The sequence below is a fragment of the Thalassophryne amazonica genome, chromosome 14 (assembly GCF_902500255.1).
Source record: "Thalassophryne amazonica chromosome 14, fThaAma1.1, whole genome shotgun sequence".
Classification (NCBI taxonomy): Eukaryota; Metazoa; Chordata; class Actinopteri; order Batrachoidiformes; family Batrachoididae; genus Thalassophryne; species Thalassophryne amazonica.
The window spans coordinates 30,243,846-30,262,381 of record NC_047116.1 but is presented as its reverse complement, the minus strand read 5'-3'; the positions used below and the strand labels follow the sequence as shown (position 1 = coordinate 30,262,381).

At 39.4% G+C, this 18,536-nt stretch overlaps 1 protein-coding gene across 4 annotated transcripts in view; it reads right to left on the bottom strand.

The window, feature by feature from the left end:
* lrp2a (low density lipoprotein receptor-related protein 2a) overlaps positions 1-18,536 on the bottom strand; it is a 111,211-nt gene that overhangs the window by 8,078 nt on the left and 84,597 nt on the right. For all 4 annotated transcript variants that reach the window (XM_034187279.1, XM_034187280.1, XM_034187281.1 and 1 more), the window contains 16 exons: positions 17,575-17,703; positions 15,208-15,327; positions 13,645-13,761; positions 13,193-13,309; positions 12,937-13,074; positions 11,169-11,291; positions 10,926-11,054; positions 10,681-10,812; positions 8,014-8,145; positions 5,855-5,998; positions 5,608-5,773; positions 5,402-5,530; positions 4,580-4,800; positions 4,306-4,485; positions 2,806-2,925; positions 2,545-2,635 (listed from right to left, as the gene is read on the bottom strand). In XM_034187279.1, the coding sequence (XP_034043170.1) occupies positions 2,545-2,635; positions 2,806-2,925; positions 4,306-4,485; positions 4,580-4,800; positions 5,402-5,530; positions 5,608-5,773; positions 5,855-5,998; positions 8,014-8,145; positions 10,681-10,812; positions 10,926-11,054; positions 11,169-11,291; positions 12,937-13,074; positions 13,193-13,309; positions 13,645-13,761; positions 15,208-15,327; positions 17,575-17,703 (2,188 nt within the window). The remainder of the gene's footprint in view (positions 1-2,544; positions 2,636-2,805; positions 2,926-4,305; positions 4,486-4,579; positions 4,801-5,401; positions 5,531-5,607; positions 5,774-5,854; positions 5,999-8,013; positions 8,146-10,680; positions 10,813-10,925; positions 11,055-11,168; positions 11,292-12,936; positions 13,075-13,192; positions 13,310-13,644; positions 13,762-15,207; positions 15,328-17,574; positions 17,704-18,536) is intronic.

The following is an 18,536-nucleotide window of genomic DNA, read 5'->3' as shown; positions in this document are numbered from 1 at the left end:
TGTCGGCGGGGTCCTTGGGTCCGAACAGCTTCTGGCTCCGGACCGTTAGCGCTGCTGGGAGCGCACCATGCCAGACCGCACTTTCTTTTGTTGTTTTTTATATCACTGTTATGTATTAAATTCAGTTAGCCTTTGTACCGTGCTCTGCTTATTTCATACTGGGTCCTTCAAACGCTGGTCGGTTCTCCGAGCTGCGTCCGACACATAACACTTTGTTAGATCATTGAGTGGGTAGTGTTCCTCGTGTTCATTTGTTCCTGCCTCAAGCCCATCTGTCTATTATGATTTTTTTTTCCCCCGGTTGTCTTCACGTTTCTCTCAGGTCTGTTCATCCCATTTGTATTATCCTTTTCTGCTTATTTTCTGCATTGTAAAATAAATCTTTTCAGTTGCTTAACATCTGTGTCAGCATCCTGTGTCTGGGTTCTAATTCTCAGCAGACTATGATATAAATTTCTGGAAGGCCTTTTAGTAGCCAGGACTGACCTCATCACCATTTGCACAGAGACTGGGTCATTAGTTTGATTAATGCTGATAACAAATCAGCAGGGGCACAGGTGTAGGAGCTAAGAAAACAATCTATAAATCTGAATGAGACTGAGCATGATGCTGTAAAGTCACTTAACTCAAGTGGAATCTTTCAAATGCATTTTTTTTTTAGTATATTCAGACTTGAGTGCAAACCATCAGGGTTCAGTTTGATCCATGTAGTATATGCATTTTCTCCTGTGTGATTATAGTAGGGAGGGGTGTTATTTCAAAAAAATTGAAAATCTATAAATGTTTGCATGGAATATGGAAATATACATGGAATAAATCATAGCAGGATACATTTTGGGTCATTTGGTTCCAAAAACCCATATGGACAGAGCCAGTGAAGCTATCGGGTTCAAAAATCGGCAAAAATATCAACGAAAATGTCATATCTTGAGAACCGCTGTACCTAGAGACTTGAAATTTGGCTCTAAATGTTGCTTGACCCCAAGTTTGTAGTCAACTTCTATATTAACAATAAGTCTATCTGGTGTGTTTTAAGAGTAATTAACAAAAAACCTAATTTCAGTACATATGTTACGATCAATTTTAACAAACAAAATCTATGTAGTTTTTATTTCAGGAACATCAGTTGAGTATAATCATCACATGTAAAGAATGACACAGCCACAATGAACTAATTATAAGCAACAGAGTGGTTCTCTATGTCAACAGCACATATACGACACACGCGTTACTTGAAATTTTCAAACGCTCCGTCCATATGGGTTTTTGGAACCAAATGACCCAAAGATTATACTGTTATGGTTTATTCCATGTATATTTCCATATCCCATGCAAAATTATAGATTTCAAAAAAAATTGAAATAACACCCCTCCCTAATTATAGTTATTGATTAAAGTTATGTGCCGCAGAGCAATGGTTAAGGGTTATGTTCACATGTACAAAATGTATAAATGGAAATTTTTGTTACAACAATGTACAACAGCTTATTGTTGATATGTGACAGTGCCCTGTCTCAGAGTAAGAGGTTTACTTAAATGTGTGAATTTTGTAACATTTAAATAGTGTGTGTCACTTTCTTGGATGTCTTCTTGGTGGCTTGACAGGACACCAACCACAGAACCCCCAACCTAAATTCTTATACCATGGCCAGGGCAGTTCCATAATGTATTGGATGCACTGACATGAAGCACCAGCACATGATTCCAGAGCTAACCTGTGACCTTTTCATTTAATCAGTTTTTAATCAAAGACTAATCATATTGTTCTTGGATGACTCTCAATCATTCCACCGAGTTTGGTGCAAATTGGATCAAAAGTCTTTAAATTATGTTGTTAATATATTTGTTAAGGACTGAAGACAATACCCCTGCATTTGGGAGATGGTGGTATACCTTCATTCATAATTTTCTTTATTAAGCTCTTTTAAAAACCTGTCAAGATGCAGAAAGAAAAGTTTCATTGTCTCATCATTGTCTCATGTTTCATCAAATTTTAAGTCACGTCTGCAACACACTTTACATCACGTCTTTACTTCATGAAGGATTGACCTGCTCTCATACATATAGAGGTGCTACAGCTTCAATTGTGCACATTAACATTATAATTTCAAAGAAATAAAATTGTTGTTATAGCTTCTATGAAAGTTAAACTTCAGATGTGCAGTGCTTCAGCAACAAAATGTGGCGACTCTCTTTGAGAAAGTATCTGCGATAAAGGTGCCAAATTTCAAATATCACCACTTGTATTTTTGATTTCATATCAAAGGCTGTCGCAGCCAAACACTGTAATTGTGAAGCACATTCAGGAGGTTCTTCGCTTGGTATAAACAGAATAATGTCACCTTAAACGTTCAAAATTATTAAATAAATTCTCCAAATGTGATAGTTTGAGCTACAGGTTGAGGCCTACCCTTTTTTCATCAGCCTTATAATAACTGGTTTCTTAGGTTTTCAGTAACATTCCAGCCTTGGTGGAGGTCATTTTAGTTTTGATAAATGTTAGACAATCATGCAGGTGTACATGGCAAATGTAGCTAAACTCACTTGCACTTGGGCAGCCCTTCCTCATCAGTGTAGCACATTCCACCATTCATGCATCTGCATGCAAGGGGCATAGGAACCGGCGGCTCAATGGCTGCAGGAGCAAACACCACGCATATGTACAGAATCAACAACAAGAACACTCGATATCACAGCACGGTGTCAACATAAAGAAATGAATCACACAGGGCAGCCAGGATGCAGCAAAAAAACAAGAACGGCAGCAGCACTTTTAGCAGAAATCGCTGATGGCCCTGGTTATACCTGCATCACATTCACTGGGGTTGAAATCAACTGGAGAGGATCCTTGTGGGCAGGCGCAGGTATAGCCGCCGGGACGGAGGAGACACAAGTGGCTGCACACATTCTTACAGGGGTTTGGAACTAGAAAGGGCAAAACATAAAGAAGAACACTCTATTGTTCAACAAAATACACTTTTTACAGTTTAATTTTAAGAAGATAATGTGATTCATTAAAAATTAATACAGATGTGATGTTCCCAACTTTTTATAGCATTGATTAGGAATTAAAAACACAGGTATCTGAAACACATTTCCAAAGAAAAGCCATACACGCTGTACAGCTTACATCATTACATGATTCACCAGGTTGGTGAGCAAGAACATGTGGCTCTAGTTGCTGTTAATAGCAAATTATTAGTGGCATTTGTCAATATTCTTCAATTTGCTGTTGCATTACGTTGATCTATGATTATGTACGACTGAAGTGACTGAAATGGGCAGATTGGTGCTTGTGCTTTGAGTGAGTAGATCAATCATCTCTTCTGCCCAAAATGGTGGCTTGAGCAGTGAAAATCAAGTGAATACATGGGGTCTATAGCAGGCGTATCTAGTTACATATTTAAAGAAAGTGGCTTTAAAAAATCAATACAAACCACAGATACATATTAAAAACACACTTACTGCCCCGCCCCCTCAAAAAAAGCTTGAGAAGGTGAGCAAAATGCAAGATATTAAGATGATATATAGATAGAAGGACTAGAGACTGGACTCAGACCAATTTTCTGAGATAAATTTATGTACTGCTTTGGGTCGGTATTGCTTTACATCGTCTGTTATCACTTTCAACTCCTCGAGTGTTGGCAGAAAGCTCCACATGGTGGCACACTTGTGATTTGTACATTGTATAGGGCCGTTCAAGGTTCAAGGTTGGCTCATGCAAGCACACGTGAGTCAAATCCATCAGGTTTTTGCAAAAAATAAAAAGGTCAGATACTTTTCTAACAGACCTTGTGTGTATATATATATATATATATATATATATATATAACACATGCACTCCCAGTTCAAAGTTTTATACATTTTTCCATTCAACTGAATGGGGAAATATATATTACATATGATAATGTCTTATCTTCAGTAAGTTGTTAGGTTTAGATCAAAATTAACTGTGACGTTTTATGGAAAAACAACATATTTTTTGTAGTTATATAAATAGGCTGTGGTATGTGTATGTGGATACAACGGACAGCCACACAGATCACTTTTACTAAACAAACCTGATACATCCTGTAATGTTACCACAATGAACTGACAAGTAAGCATTTTCTTGGTGGGAATTCATACGGAATATACAAAGAACCTTCTGTAAATATAATCAGCATGTTTTTCAAAGTATAAGTTGATACACTTCACCATTCTTGGTTGAAGTACATAACTGTATCAGCACAAATGCAGCATCATTTTTTAAAAATGCTGTAAATGTGAACATTGTTGCTCTGATACATCTCGTTGCGTTCTGACCTGACTGGTTGTGTCGGTGCTCCTGGTAAATGCGCACTTGAGTTAGCCAGGGGTTAATAGTTAGCACTTTGACTTTGTTTCCTTTCCCAAACTTATTTATCTTCCACACTTCACCCCTCTCTTTAGTTGTCCAATACACGTGGCCCTCAAAGACATCCAGGCTGTAGGGATTTCCGATGTCTGGAAAATAGAAATGAGCATAGCTGTAATCACAGGATGAAAAGTTTAAGTTGTATCTCAGTTTCCTAATTCTACTTGATGACAGAGTTCTGACCCCCTGATATGATGATCTTCCTGTCAGTGCCATCTGGTTTCATGGACTCAATGATGTTTTCTTTGGAGTCACACCAGTAGAGTCTGTTTCCGTTGAGATAGTCCAGAGCCAAACCAGTAGGCCAGCCCAGATCCTGGTCCAGAAGCACCTGTCTGTGCTGACCATCCATCCAGGCAGACTCTATTCTGGGCTTTCTGCCCCAGTCTGTCCAGTACATCATTCTAACAACACAGAAACACAGAAATTATCTTCACTGTACTGTAAAAAAGTACAAACAAAAAATACCTTGTCTTAATTTTTCCAGTGAAGTGTCTGGGCTGCCTTAAAATTGTAAGTTGATTGAATTTGAGAAGAGACGTTGAGCTAACTCCTGTAATCCATCTAACACAGAATCACTTTTTTTCACAATCAACAATGAATGATGTGTTGGTTCAGGTTGAGAGACATATTTCATGAGAGGGAAAAAAGGTAAAAAAGAAAGCAGAGCAAACTCCACAGTACAAAATACAAAGTAGCTCAAATTGTTTCTCTCTCAAAAAAATATTTTTTTTCACACTGTCATTATGGGGTATTGTGTGTAGAATTTTGGAGAAAACATTATTTTATCCATTTTGGAATAAGGCTGTAACATAACAAAATGTGGAAAAGTGAAGTGCTGTAAATACTTGCACTGTAGGTTAAAACACAAAGTAATTTTCTACAGGTAGGGTTGGCACAAAGGCTTAAAACAAAACGTTTTTTCTACGATGCTGTGAAATGTGATTTAATCAATGAAAGCGTGCACACTAATACTAATCATACTAAACTATTTTGCTCTTTTACCCAAGTGATGGATTGACAACAACAGCAGCAGGCTGGTCAAGGTCAGTGTGGATCAACCACTTCCTGTATCGCCCATCTAGTTTGGCAACTTCAATTCGATTGGTTCCTGAGTCTGTCCAGTAAATGTGCCTGGCAAAGTAGAGACATTCATACTGAGCAACAGGACAACATCTAGGGCAAATCTGGCAAAATCAAATGTTAGTTACCTGCCAACCCAGTCCACAGCAATGCCATCAGGATTAGCAACATATCTCAGGTTTAGATCCACCTCTTTCACTGGGTTGTTACCGTGATCATTAAATGTGGTCATATAGGCTCGTTTGATTGAGCCAAACTGAGATCCCCGACCCAGAACAGTCCAGTACACGATACCTATGAAATACCAAAAGAGAATTTTGTTCATACATTGCAATCTTGTTGTTCATTACTGTCTCCAAGCAAAATTAAACTTACTAAGGCCTTCACCGTCTGGATCCCACAAGTAGTCCAAAGCTTGGACGTGTTCGAGGTTGTCCACATAGTCTGAATAATGCTCAGATGACAGTTCAAAACGGCGGATTCGGACATTGTCTGGCAGGAGTAGCACTGGTGGGTTTCCTGTCCAGAAGAGGAGATGTAGTGAGTGCTGATAGCAACTCTACCAAAGAAGGACCCTTTTCTCTTTTCTCCTTGCCACCCATTTGGTGCTTTGGTTTTGAGGGTTCCATTCTGATTGCAATTACTACAGATTCATCTATTCTACCTGTTCAACATATGGGAGTAATAGGAACGAGCAGGACCCTGGGAGTCTCCCCAGTGCTGTTCAATGCAGGGCCCTGCTGTCCAAAATCTTGTAAAATTTAAGATCATCTTAGAACATAAACCTCAACTCGAACAAAGATCATCTTCAAATGCTTTTAGTAGGTGTGGCCCATGTCTCCAGATGATAGGAAAGTGATCGAGCTTGTTTGCATTATTGATGTATGTCTTAAACAAATCTCAAATAATTAATCTTTAAAGTGAACAACCAAATTTGAGTCTTCTCCAGCAAAGGTTTGTTGGTTTGGTTTACTTCAACAAGCTGTCAATAGGTGCACTAAATAAAATAAATTATTTAAGTCCCTGTTCATTTAATGCAGTACCTAACCATCAGCGGTCTACGTGAAACAAACCATTTGTCTCCCTGTTTGTTTACTGATATACCAAGTTATAGAAAAAGTTGGAATAAATGACTAATGGAATAAACTGAACATTAGAAAAATTTGATGAAACTTACCATTCCTTAAATCAAATCCAAATCTTACAAACTAGAGGAGAGAATGCCTACCTTCATCAGAGAATGCCTACCTCCATCAAAGCTGAGTTTTTTCTCCCACCAATTTATGCCCAATGCAAAAATGGGTCCGTAATTTTTTTCCAAATCAGATATACGTCACTATTTGTATGCCTTATTCAGATTTGTGCCTTATTTTTTGTGTTGAAAAACTAGGGAAAATGTTTGAAAAAATAGTCTTTTTGCACTGTCAAAGAAAATGAAGATCTGTTGTGCTGCCTGGATGCATTCCAACATTGAACATGTTATTCTGTAGCTCCTGCCCAGACCTTCTACCAAGCGTTTTCAAAACCAGTTCTGCAATTTTTGAGAAATTCATCTATCATGCAATATTAGATAAAGGTAAGATAGCTCCATTGCCTGAAGGCCATAGTGGCACTGTCCCACCATTTCTAGGGCACACAGCATACGAACAATTGACTTTCTGCACCACAGTTGGACACTCAAACCACTTGCCCTTGGTGCCTTGCATTATTAGAGAAAGAAATATGTAGAAGTCCTAAACAGGCTCTGAGACCCATCTTCACAGTGCTTATCTTCAGATATGTAGTGGAAACTGATGAGACTCTGCCAGTCCATCACAAGTTACCCTCACAGCCAAGCCTGCTATCCACGTACAGCTGGGTGGACTGGGATGATGTACATGAAGAGTTTTGTCCAAGGACACAGATAAGTAGCCTCAAGCATATACTGGTCTATGTACTGGTAGTCCAGTACCTAACCCACAGAGCCACATGCTCTGTTAGAGAAAGAAAAGAATTACACTCCAAAAAATTAAAGAATTCTTCCTTAGTCTGTGCCCTACACCCCCACCAAGTTTCCTGAAAATCAGTTCAGGAATTTTTACGTAATTCTGATTTTTTAATAAAGACCCATGACTACGTGAAGAGATTATATCTCCACACTGGCCTGGGAACGCCTCGGGATCCCCTGGTCAGAGGTGGTCAATGTGCCCCAGGAAAGGGAAGTCTGGGGTCCCCTGCTGGAGCTGTTGCCCCCGCGACCTGATCCCAGATAAGCAGTTGAAGATGAGTGAGTAAGTGAATGAAAAAAAGACAGAAGAGATGGCTAAATGGTACTGAAAATATTAAATCTTTGGCGGAGATATCAAATGACTTTTCATGGCAAGTTCGCATATTTTGTGATGGTGTTTCAAAATACGCAATATTTCAGACACATTTGTCACTAGTCTATATCTGAAGAATACATAATGTGGCAACACAACAATAGTCTTCGAGTTTACATTGAAATATCCATGAGTCCAGAGTGCATTGACTGGCTTTATTAAAGTCTTCATTACCTTGCGCAGCGCACTCTGCCCCATGTGGTCTGCCAGATGAAACAAAGCCCTGAGCACAGAAACACTCGTAGCTGCCTTTCGAGTTCCTGCACTCCTGAGGACATGTCCCATAGATCTCACACTCATTCACATCTGAGTAAAAAAGTAAAAGCAAGAAGAGCTGAACAAATACTAGATCAAGACATGAAATTAACAAGGAAAAGGAGGGATGTCCCAATCAGACTTTTTAACCCCCGATCCCGATCTGACTCATTTAATATTGAGTATCTGCCGACACTGGGTCCCGATCTGATACTTGTATTTTCCTAGTTATTGCACTTTCACAGTGCACAATGCAAGCACATTAAAGTCAATCTAATGTAGATGCTTAATAACTTAACAGCCTTCCCATGCACGATGAAAAAACTCTCAATCCAAATTGCTCCTTGATGTTTTAATTATTTTCTAAAATTTAAGTAAAAAGATATTTTAGGTATTTCATCAGTTTTACTTAGTGCAGAAAGATATTGACTGAACAACATTTTTGTTGTTAAAAATATATTCATTATTATTATTACTGTTATTACTATGATGATGATGTGCAAAAAAATGTCCTTAAAATGTCTTCAAAAGTTGGCCGTCATGGCTGTTCTAACCCATTGCCCCTTTGGCTACGCACCTGCGCAGTTCCAGTTAGTAGGTGAACAACATACACAACAACAAGAAAATCTCATTTAATTTTGTGGAAAGCAATACCTGATTGAATGCTAAGAAGCGTACAGTAGTGTTCAGAATAATAATAGTGCTATGTGACTAAAAAGATTAATCCAGGTTTTGAGTATTTTTTTATTGTTACATGGGAAACAAGGTACCAGTAGATTCAGTAGATTCTCACAAATACAACAAGACCAAGCATTCATGATATGCACACTCTTAAGGCTATGAAATTGGGTTATTAGTAAAAAAAAAAAAAGTAGAAAAGGGGGTGTTCACAATAATAGTAGTGTGGCATTCAGTCAGTGAGGTCGTCAATTTTGTGGAACGAACAGGTGTGAATCAGGTGTCCCCTATTTAAGGATGAAGCCAGCACCTGTTGAACATGCTTTTCTCTTTGAAAGCCTGAGGAAAATGGAACGTTCAAGACATTGTTCAGAAGAACAGCGTAGTTTGATTAAAAAGTTGATTGGAGAGGGGAAAACTTATACGCAGGTGCAAAAAACTATAGGCTGTTCATCTACAATGATCTCCAATGCTTTAAAATGGACAAAAAAAAAAACAGAGACGCGTGGAAGAAAATGGAAAACAACCATCAAAATGGATAGAAGAATAACCAGAATGGCAAAGGCTCACCCATTGATCAGCTCCAGGATGATCAAAGACAGTCTGGAGTTACCTGTAAGTGCTGTGACAGAAGATGCCTGTGTGAAGCTAATTTATTTGCAAGAATCCCCCGCAAAGTCCCTCTGTTAAATAAAAGACATGTGCAGAAGAGGTTACAATTTGCCAAAGAACACATCAACTGGCCTAAAGAGAAATGGAGGAATATTTTGTGGACTGATGAGAGTAAAATTGTTCTTTTTGGGTCCAAGGGTCGCAGACAGTTTGTGAGACGACCCCCAAACTCTGAATTCAAGCCACAGTTCACAGTGAAGACAGTGAAGCATGGTGGTGCAAGCATCATGATATGGGCATGTTTCTCCTACTATGGTGTTGGGCCTATGTATCACATACCAGGTATCATGGATCAGTTTGGATATGTCAAAATACTTGAATAGGTCATGTTGCCTTATGCTGAAGAGGACATGCCCTTGAAATGGGTGTTTCAACAAGACAATGACCCCAAGCACACTAGTAAACGAGCAAAATCTTGGTTCCAAACCAGCAAAATTAATGCCTCACAGATGTGAAGAAATTATGAAAAACTGTGGTTATACAACTAAATACTAGTCAAGTGATTCACAGGATTGCTAAAAAAGCAGTATGAACATAATAGTTTTGAGTTTGTAGCGTCAACAGCAGATGCTACTATTATTGTGAACACCCCCTTTTCTACTTTTTTCACTAAAAGCCCAATTTCATAGCCTTAAGAGTGTGCATATCATGAATGCTTGGTCTTGTTGGATTTGTGAGAATCTACTGAATCTACTGGTACCTTGTTTCCCATGTAACAATAAGAAATATACTCAAAACCTGGATTAATCTTTTTAGTCACATAGCACTACTATTATTCTGAACACTACTGTATATCACATGTGCCATCCTTCAGAAACAGACTTGGTGCATATTTGAAGCAAAATAATGTATACAATGTATAAATATTCCTGCATGTGTTGGCTGTTATTGCTGCATCATACCGAGCTACAAAACAGAGCTGTTGTGCACTGTTTATGTTCTATGTGAATAAAACAGACTTGCTGTGTATTTAAAGCAAATCAGAGTGTTAATACACTTTTAAAGCATGCACAATGGCTCTGTGATGAACTCAGCAGCAGGGCAGACTGCTTGCATGGTCCACTGGTACTGCATATATAAAAGGAAGTGAGAGGCAATGTGCACTGATTTAGTGAATCGGCTCTAATTTATCTGATACATATCAATCACAAATGCCTTGATCTAGCCAGATTCCGACTGCTTCGACTGGACTGGGGCATCCCTAAGAAAAAGTACTTAAATATTAACAATTAATACCTTCACAGGCCTTCCTGTCTGTTGGCTTTGGCTTGTAGCCAGGTCTACATGAGCAGAGGACACCTCCTGTCGTCAGGTCAACACAACTGTGCTCACAAATGTTATCGCTGCAAGAATGCTCATGCCCGTGATCTGAGAGGGCAACAAAGTCCAATCAAAGCAGACTCTTATGGAGGTCAGGTTCACAAGAACTGCTTCAGACTTATGCTTAGTTACATTATGATATAAGCATTTACTGTACTTACAGCAGCCGAGCTCATCAGACTGATCTGCACAATCTTCATAGTCATCACAGACATACTGCAGAGGAATACAGTGTCCGTCACCACATTTGTGCTCTTCATCCGTACATGGACCCTGTGTCGGGCTTTGGCCTCAAAAGAAAGAAAATACAGACTTAAGGCTGTTGATTTCCTGAGAAGACTGAAATGTTAGTTTGGGACTGCATTTATTATGTGTGTTAAGATCAAAAAACGCAGCACACTTACAGTTTTCCTGTCTCTCGTCACTATCGTCACCACAGTCGTCAACAGAATTGCACAGCTCATGGCTGTAGATGCAACGATTGTTGTCACAACGAAAACGGAACGGTGCCTCACACTGGATTTCCACTACAAACATACAGAAAGCAGAGTCAAGAAAACCTCACAGAAAGTTGACCAGATACAAAGTACCATAAACGGCATAAAAATGTTGTTTTTTGTTTGATTGATGTTGTTTTTCCAGAGATGAGGGCTGTGCAGAGGAGTTTGCATCACAGGAACAGGCCATAGGGTCCATACAGTATTTGTGCTGGACCTATTATAATATTGGTTTTAGAATTGATTACAAGATGTAACAATATAAAAAAGAAAACTAGAAATATCTAAAGCCCCCGTCACACATAGCAAGAATGTGGAGGACCCATTCCGACACAGCAAATACGGCCATAATCCGACGCAGTCGGGAGGAAAAGAGGCATGGCCAGCCAGTGGAGGCATGGCCAGGGTCCAGTGGAGGTGGACAAACGTGGCACAGCATGTCAGCAGGCTTTGCTGTGATCAATCAATCTCAGAGCTCAATCAACCTCGATTAGATTGTTTCAGATGCTGTTTTGATGCCGTCAGAATACGTAAATTGCGGTCAGATGGTCATCAGATTACACATGGATCGCTGTCGGATAGATGTCCCATCTCGAAGGCGCCCGAAGGGTTTTGAACATGTGCGTCACACTCAGGGCCACCGGCCGATTTTGACCAACTGTGTCGACTTCCACAGATGGCTGTCAGAACGTTTTGTAACTGAAATCCGACACCTTTCGAATGTGCGCCAATTCATAAATCCAACGTCACTCTGCTTGATTTGGGCTATGTGTGTCGGGGGTATGAGATTCCTATGAGAAACTGGACATTTGCACACACTTTTTCATTATTCCTACATCAGTTCCTGCACTCAATGCAAAAATCACACATTTAATTAAAACATTTTAATGAAGGAAAAATGTTGCAAAAGTAAGACATTTCTCAATGTCAAAAAATCATTTGTGATAAGGAATAAACCAAATAAATGTTTTGCATGTCTACCCTATAACTTTCAAACGGAAATTATTTTGGGTGAAAGATTGCTTTTTTGTTTTTCAACAACAACAACAAAAAAAGACTATACTGATAAGTTCATGAGTATCATATGTTTGATGTCTGCAGACTCTTGGATTAGGCTCTGAACCCATAAAATAAGCAGGCTTTTATTAATCTGAAAAGGTCTGTTACTTTCTTTATTATACTTTTTTCTTAAGCAAAATAGATTCAATTCTTTCTAAAATGTAAATCTTGGAAATTTCTAATTTGGTATTTTACTGAAAAAACTAATGAAAAAAAGACATTTATACAGGACTAGGGTGCTTATATTTTTTGCATGGTAGTCTAAATAGATAAACATCCCAATCTATATAATTGTTCTAAATATATATGCAGCTAATTCATATTTTAAAATTCATATGAAACTCTGTATGCAGAGTGTATCAGCAGTTACTTTTGGCCACGACCCTCATCATAATTTATCTGAAGACACTTAAAGAAGAGCAGTTTTAAAAGAACATCTTCATTCTTTGAAAAGACGCTGTGTTAACATCATGTCCTGTGACCTCTGGCATTCCAAAAAAATATGTCAAAAACAGCAGCAAGACATTGAGCGTGAAGAGCAGCATTCATCTGCATACACTGAGTTAGCATTATTAGTATGTCTGAGATGTACTTGTGAGTGGTTGTCACATCTTACAGCAAAGGTGAAGCTCTTCATCTGAATTGTCTCCACAGTCGTCGTCTCCATCACATTTCCAGTGAGGCTGGACGCACACGTGATTCTTGCACTCAAACAGGAAGGGAGGGCAGTACGTACCATTGGGGAAACGAGTCGCTGAAAGTTAGAACCATTTCGTTACACTGACATATTCTTAAAAAATAAAATCAGAACCGTGCGGTTACATTATGAACCTCTCTTGGTTATGGACTCCAAATAGAAGCAGAACACTCACGGCACGAAGCTTCATCTGAATAGTCCAGACAGTCGGCGTTGCCATCACATTTGAAGCGTTCAGCGACACAATGTCCACTGCTGCACTGGAAATATCCCGGATGACAAGTACGTAGCTCTGCAACAATCACACAATGCACTTTATCTGATTCAGTTCCATAAATGTAATGACACATTTGGAAAATCGATGCTATTAGGATTTTTTCCATAAATGCATCAAGGCAACACAAACAACTTCTGCACATTTGTTGCACTTGAATCTTCAGCAGCTGTGATTTTGTTCTGTGCTCTGGAGCATCCACTGGAAGAACTTGAGTTAGGTGTGAATAAACTGTGGCGCTCCTGTCTGTCCATGGAGTGCCTTAAATGTTTTATTGCATCTTTGTTCTGTTCAGCCTTCACTTACTCACAAACCAGCCAGACGGTGGGTCAAAACAAAGAGCCTCCACTTACCACAGTCCCTTTCATCCGAGTTATCCTCACAGTCGTTGTCATGGTCACAGACCCAACGGTCGGGAATGCAGTGCAGATTAGTGCAACGAAACTCACTCTCTGTGCACACGCGCGGAGCTGAGAGAAAACGGGAAAATAGGAATTCCAGTGTAAATGCTTTGAAAATGAAAGAAGTGACAAACTAGCTCATTTTAAGTGACGTATTCAAAACAACATGTTGAGAGTAGAGGGGTGTCCAAATTCTTTCCTTTGAACGACAATAAATGAATGTGGTTGGAGGGCCACAAACCTAAAATATTTGTTGTGTTAATTACGTACATACAACTATCACAATTAAATGTTTTATACCTTTATATTCTTGTAAATATCTTGTATCTTGTATATCTTGTAAATCTATAATAAAAATTTTAAATAAATATATACCCTACTGTTTAATCTGCATATGAGTAATTTGTTCATTTGCAAAGAATTTGTCAATGTGGTGGTGGGCCAAAACAAAGGCAGTGTGTGCCAGATGTGACCTGCATGTCCCACATTAGGCAGCCTTGGTTGACAGAGAGAGATTCTTCCCAGGGAGTTGTGTGGATTTGTGACCATGTTATTTGAGAACATAACACCTATTAAACAATTAGAAAATAATGGTTTATTTCTCTGTTTTGTTACATTTCTGTGTATTAACGCGCTCTCTCTCACACACACACACAAACTACATTTGCTGTGTACCTCACTCAACCATCTCCCTTGCTTATGTTGCTGCAAAAGTATACAAAATAATTTCTGCTGGTCTGTGTCTATTTGTTTTAGAATGTAACTACTGTGAAACAATCATAAAATAATGTTTTATTTGTCTGACGAATATATTTCTGAGCACATATTTCATAGGCAAATTAAAGATGTTTTTTTGATTGACTTGGTGCATCAAAGTTCACCTAATGCAAAAAGGCTTGTCATCATCATATGCCCTTATGTTATCGTAAGTTGAAAGATAACAGCATTTGCTGTTTTTAAGTTATTGTGATAACAAACTGGAGAAGAAGGCTCAGTCATTCATTTATCTGTTCACTCAACACATTTTAGAGGGTACAGTGCCTACATACTTTTCCAAAAATGATGAATATTTTTTTTAAATACAGCAACATATTGGTGCGAAAAGCTTTGAACACACTTCTTAATCTTGTGACTGTACTTCAATAAGAAAATTTGATTTCTCTATATTCCTTTTAGGAATTAAAAGCAGTCTGATTATTCCCAAACACATTTCCTCATTTGAGAAGCCATTAACTGGACAGTTCTCAGATGTGTTTAAATTCTCAAGGGCAAGAGGTGACACCTCCCTCACTCCCTCTTTTTTCTGACACATTGAGGACAGCCTGTTTCTCCAGCAACTGATAAGAACACCTCTCAGCACTCCACTGTCCACACAAGTGCTGCTCCTCTTCTAAACCCTCCCCGTTGTCTGATCGAATGATCTGAGCTAAAATCACACATTAAAGATTCTTAACTGACAGATGAAGCTGGAACTTTAAATTAAACAACTGCAATGTTTTTTACGATGGCACTCACTGCAGCCACGTTCATCAGAGTTGTCGCCACAGTCATTGTCACTGTCACACCTCCATCGTAGCGGGATGCACTGATGATTGTCACAGCGGAAATCTCCATTGGGGTCACAGGTCAGTTCATCTGAAAGAAGTGCAGATACAAAAACAGTTATCAACACCAGGAAGTGGTAACAGGTAACAGTATTGCTGCATCCACCAGTCTACAGGACTGCCTTTGGTCCTGATTGGAAAAACTGCACCCGCGCATCCATTTTTCCAGGTGGAAAAAAAAAAGGATCTTATAGAAAATGAAATTACAAAAGAGGCTTAGAACATACAGTAAGAGAGGGATAAGATGCTGTTAAAAACCTGAATAAATGGATGCAAAAAACAATTACAATTTGGCTGTTTGAAAGATAACTAAATTAAATATGTGTGCATTGCTCCATCATATTTACTATAATTAAGCATTTGGCTGACACTTTTACCCAAAACTCGTGAGGTCAATGGACATAAGTGTTTGGTGATGCAGATGTCTTTGAAGAAGAATGAAGGTCCAAGTCTTGAGGGTGCTGGTGCTTCATGTTTTACTGTACAGTTGTGAGACTTTGATGCTATCCAATGACTTGAGGTGATCACAAAATGCCTTTTGTAGTAGGTCTGTTTGGGGAACTCTTGGGTATCATTGGACTGACTTTGTGTCAAAGGAATGGTTATGTACAGAGACATTATGGACATGTGGCACACCTCTCTGTGCATGATTCGGCACAGAGGGACATCAATGTTGAAGACCCCAGCAGCTGGAGAAGACCACAAACATGCCCAAGTGTCACCTGACTACAGCAGATAGATGGTTACTTTCAACAGGACTAACAAGGTTTATTCCCCAAAGTGTTTAATTAATAGTAGGGCTGTAGAATATGATTTTTAAAAAGTCAGGTTATTGTGGGGAAAACACTGGGATTCTGATTTATGACGTCTGCGAAAAAATTAAACATTTAATTTTGCGTCCATTTCCCTGACCCCTTTGTGTCCCTCAGCGTATTGCCACGTAGGGCTGCATGAACTCTGCATAGGTCTACATAAGCTCAGTGTAATCAGTACGTCACATTACGCAACTCTATGTTGGCCCGGTGTGAAAGAGGCTTAAGTAACCGTTCATTTCACACACAGTCATTCCTGCAACAGCCAAAGATCCTCCAAAGAGACCTTGTATTAAAGACAACCAGTCGTCTCCTTTGGTCACTTATGTCAATTAGGGAAAAAGTGTTTGACCACTGCAGTGGTACACAGAGAAAAAACAAAACAAAAACTGTGTCACTGTTCAATTACTTATGGGCCAGACTATAAATCTGGCTGACCTTGAAAGATGACTTAGAAACTTCCTTGTGACATTTTCACTAGAAATAAATGTCAAAAATGTGAGAAAGGCTTAACAGTAAATTTAAATAGTTCAGTTAATGTGAAGATGGTTTGAGCTTCTGTAACACTATTTTTGAAAATTTACAACTCAAAAGTTGAAAAAATGTTTTTTGCACAAATCATTCTAACTGCTGAAGATCTTTCCAACATGAATTTATCTTATATTTTAACCATAACCCGATTATGTCATTAGCTTCTAAAAATCAACAAATGCAAAACTGCTCACTTTGATGAGATTCATGAACTTCTTCCTGTCTTTTTAAGTTATTGGAGACATCTTGCTTTTTAATTAAATGTGCAATTTTCAGACAGGGAGGAAACAGCATGCCTGCAGAGGATAAGACTGCTGGAGATGAGAAGCAAAGATGGGAGCGGAGTGGAGGAGCATTGGTCTGAGCTGTCTCTACCACACGGAGTTGGGGGGGGTGTCGAAAATAGTACTGTGTTAGCTCGTCCTGGCCTCCGAGCCCTCCACCTGGCCTATCTGCTACATTCTTACAGGAAGATTAGCACCGATCTCCCCTCCTGCACGAGCATGGCACTAATGGAGTAACAGCCTCTGATAAGAGATGGGAGGGCTACGGCGAGTGTTTTTGGAAGTACAAAGAGACTTACGTGAACCCTGCCCCCCACGCAAGGACAGAGCAACATCGACACACATACATAGACCGGCACAAGCAGACAGCTCATAAATCTGTAACACTCTCAGGGAGAGGCAAATGGTGGAGGAGGTGAGATGCACTGCATCAGCACCTCCTGCCACTGCAACCTGTCATGTTGCACAGGAGGCTGAGGTGTTAGCTAATTTCCCTTCACTCACTACTAAATCAAACAGCCTTCTTCATTTATTAAGTCGTCTGGGAGCACAAGAATCATCTCACTATCGCCGATTAACATCAAGTGTGCATCTGGAAAGCAGCGTTTGAACATAAGGTGTGATCACAGCCATGATCTAAAGTGGACTTACCACAGCCCTCCTCATCGCTGTTGTCTCTGCAGTCGTCGTGGCCATTGCATACTGACCACAGCGGCACACAGCGGTAGTTGGTCTTGCAGTCAAATTCTGTGTGACTGTCACAACGATATGCTGGCCCCACTGTGGAGAACACGTCACAGATATCAAGCGTTATGATATGTTGTTTTGGATGTAATGGGTCACCTACAAAGACAGGTTGACCTCAGGGTCAAGCTTGATGTCCACAGAGGGATGAATAGAAGAAGCAAAGCTCAAGTTATCTGCAACTGATGTGAAGCACCTGGTCGTCATGATGGCGATTCTCCAGAACATCACTGAGAATTTGTGATAAATCCAATAAAGGCTGCATCTGGGAGGTGGTGTGTGTAGTTACAGGGGCGAGGCGACATGAGCTACAAACCAGGACCACAGTGGGGGGAGTTCAGCTTCTCTTATGTTCTACCAAATTCAGGTGAGGTACCACACTGTGGAATAAAGAAGATGATAACCGAAGTACAGTAGTGTTCAGAATAATAGTAGTGCTATGTGACTAAAAAGATTAATCCAGGTTTTGAGTATATTTCTTATTGTTACATGGGAAACAAGGTACCAGTAGATTCAGTAGATTCTCACAAATCCAACAAGACCAAGCATTCATGATATACACACTCTTAAGGCTATGAAAGTGGGCTATTAGTACAAAAAAAAGTAGAAAAGGGGGTTTTCACAATAATAGTAGTGTGGCATTCAGTCAGTGAGTTTGTCAATTTTGTCGAACAAACAGGTGTGAATCAGTGTCCCCTATTTAAGGATGAAGCCAGCACCTGTTGAACATGCTTTTCTCTTTGAAAGCATGAGGAAAATGGGACGTTTAAGACATTGTTCAGAAGAACAGTGTAGTTTAGAATTTAGAATAGAATTTATTATCATTGTACATGACACCAGAAAAAAATACTGTGCATGACAATGAAATT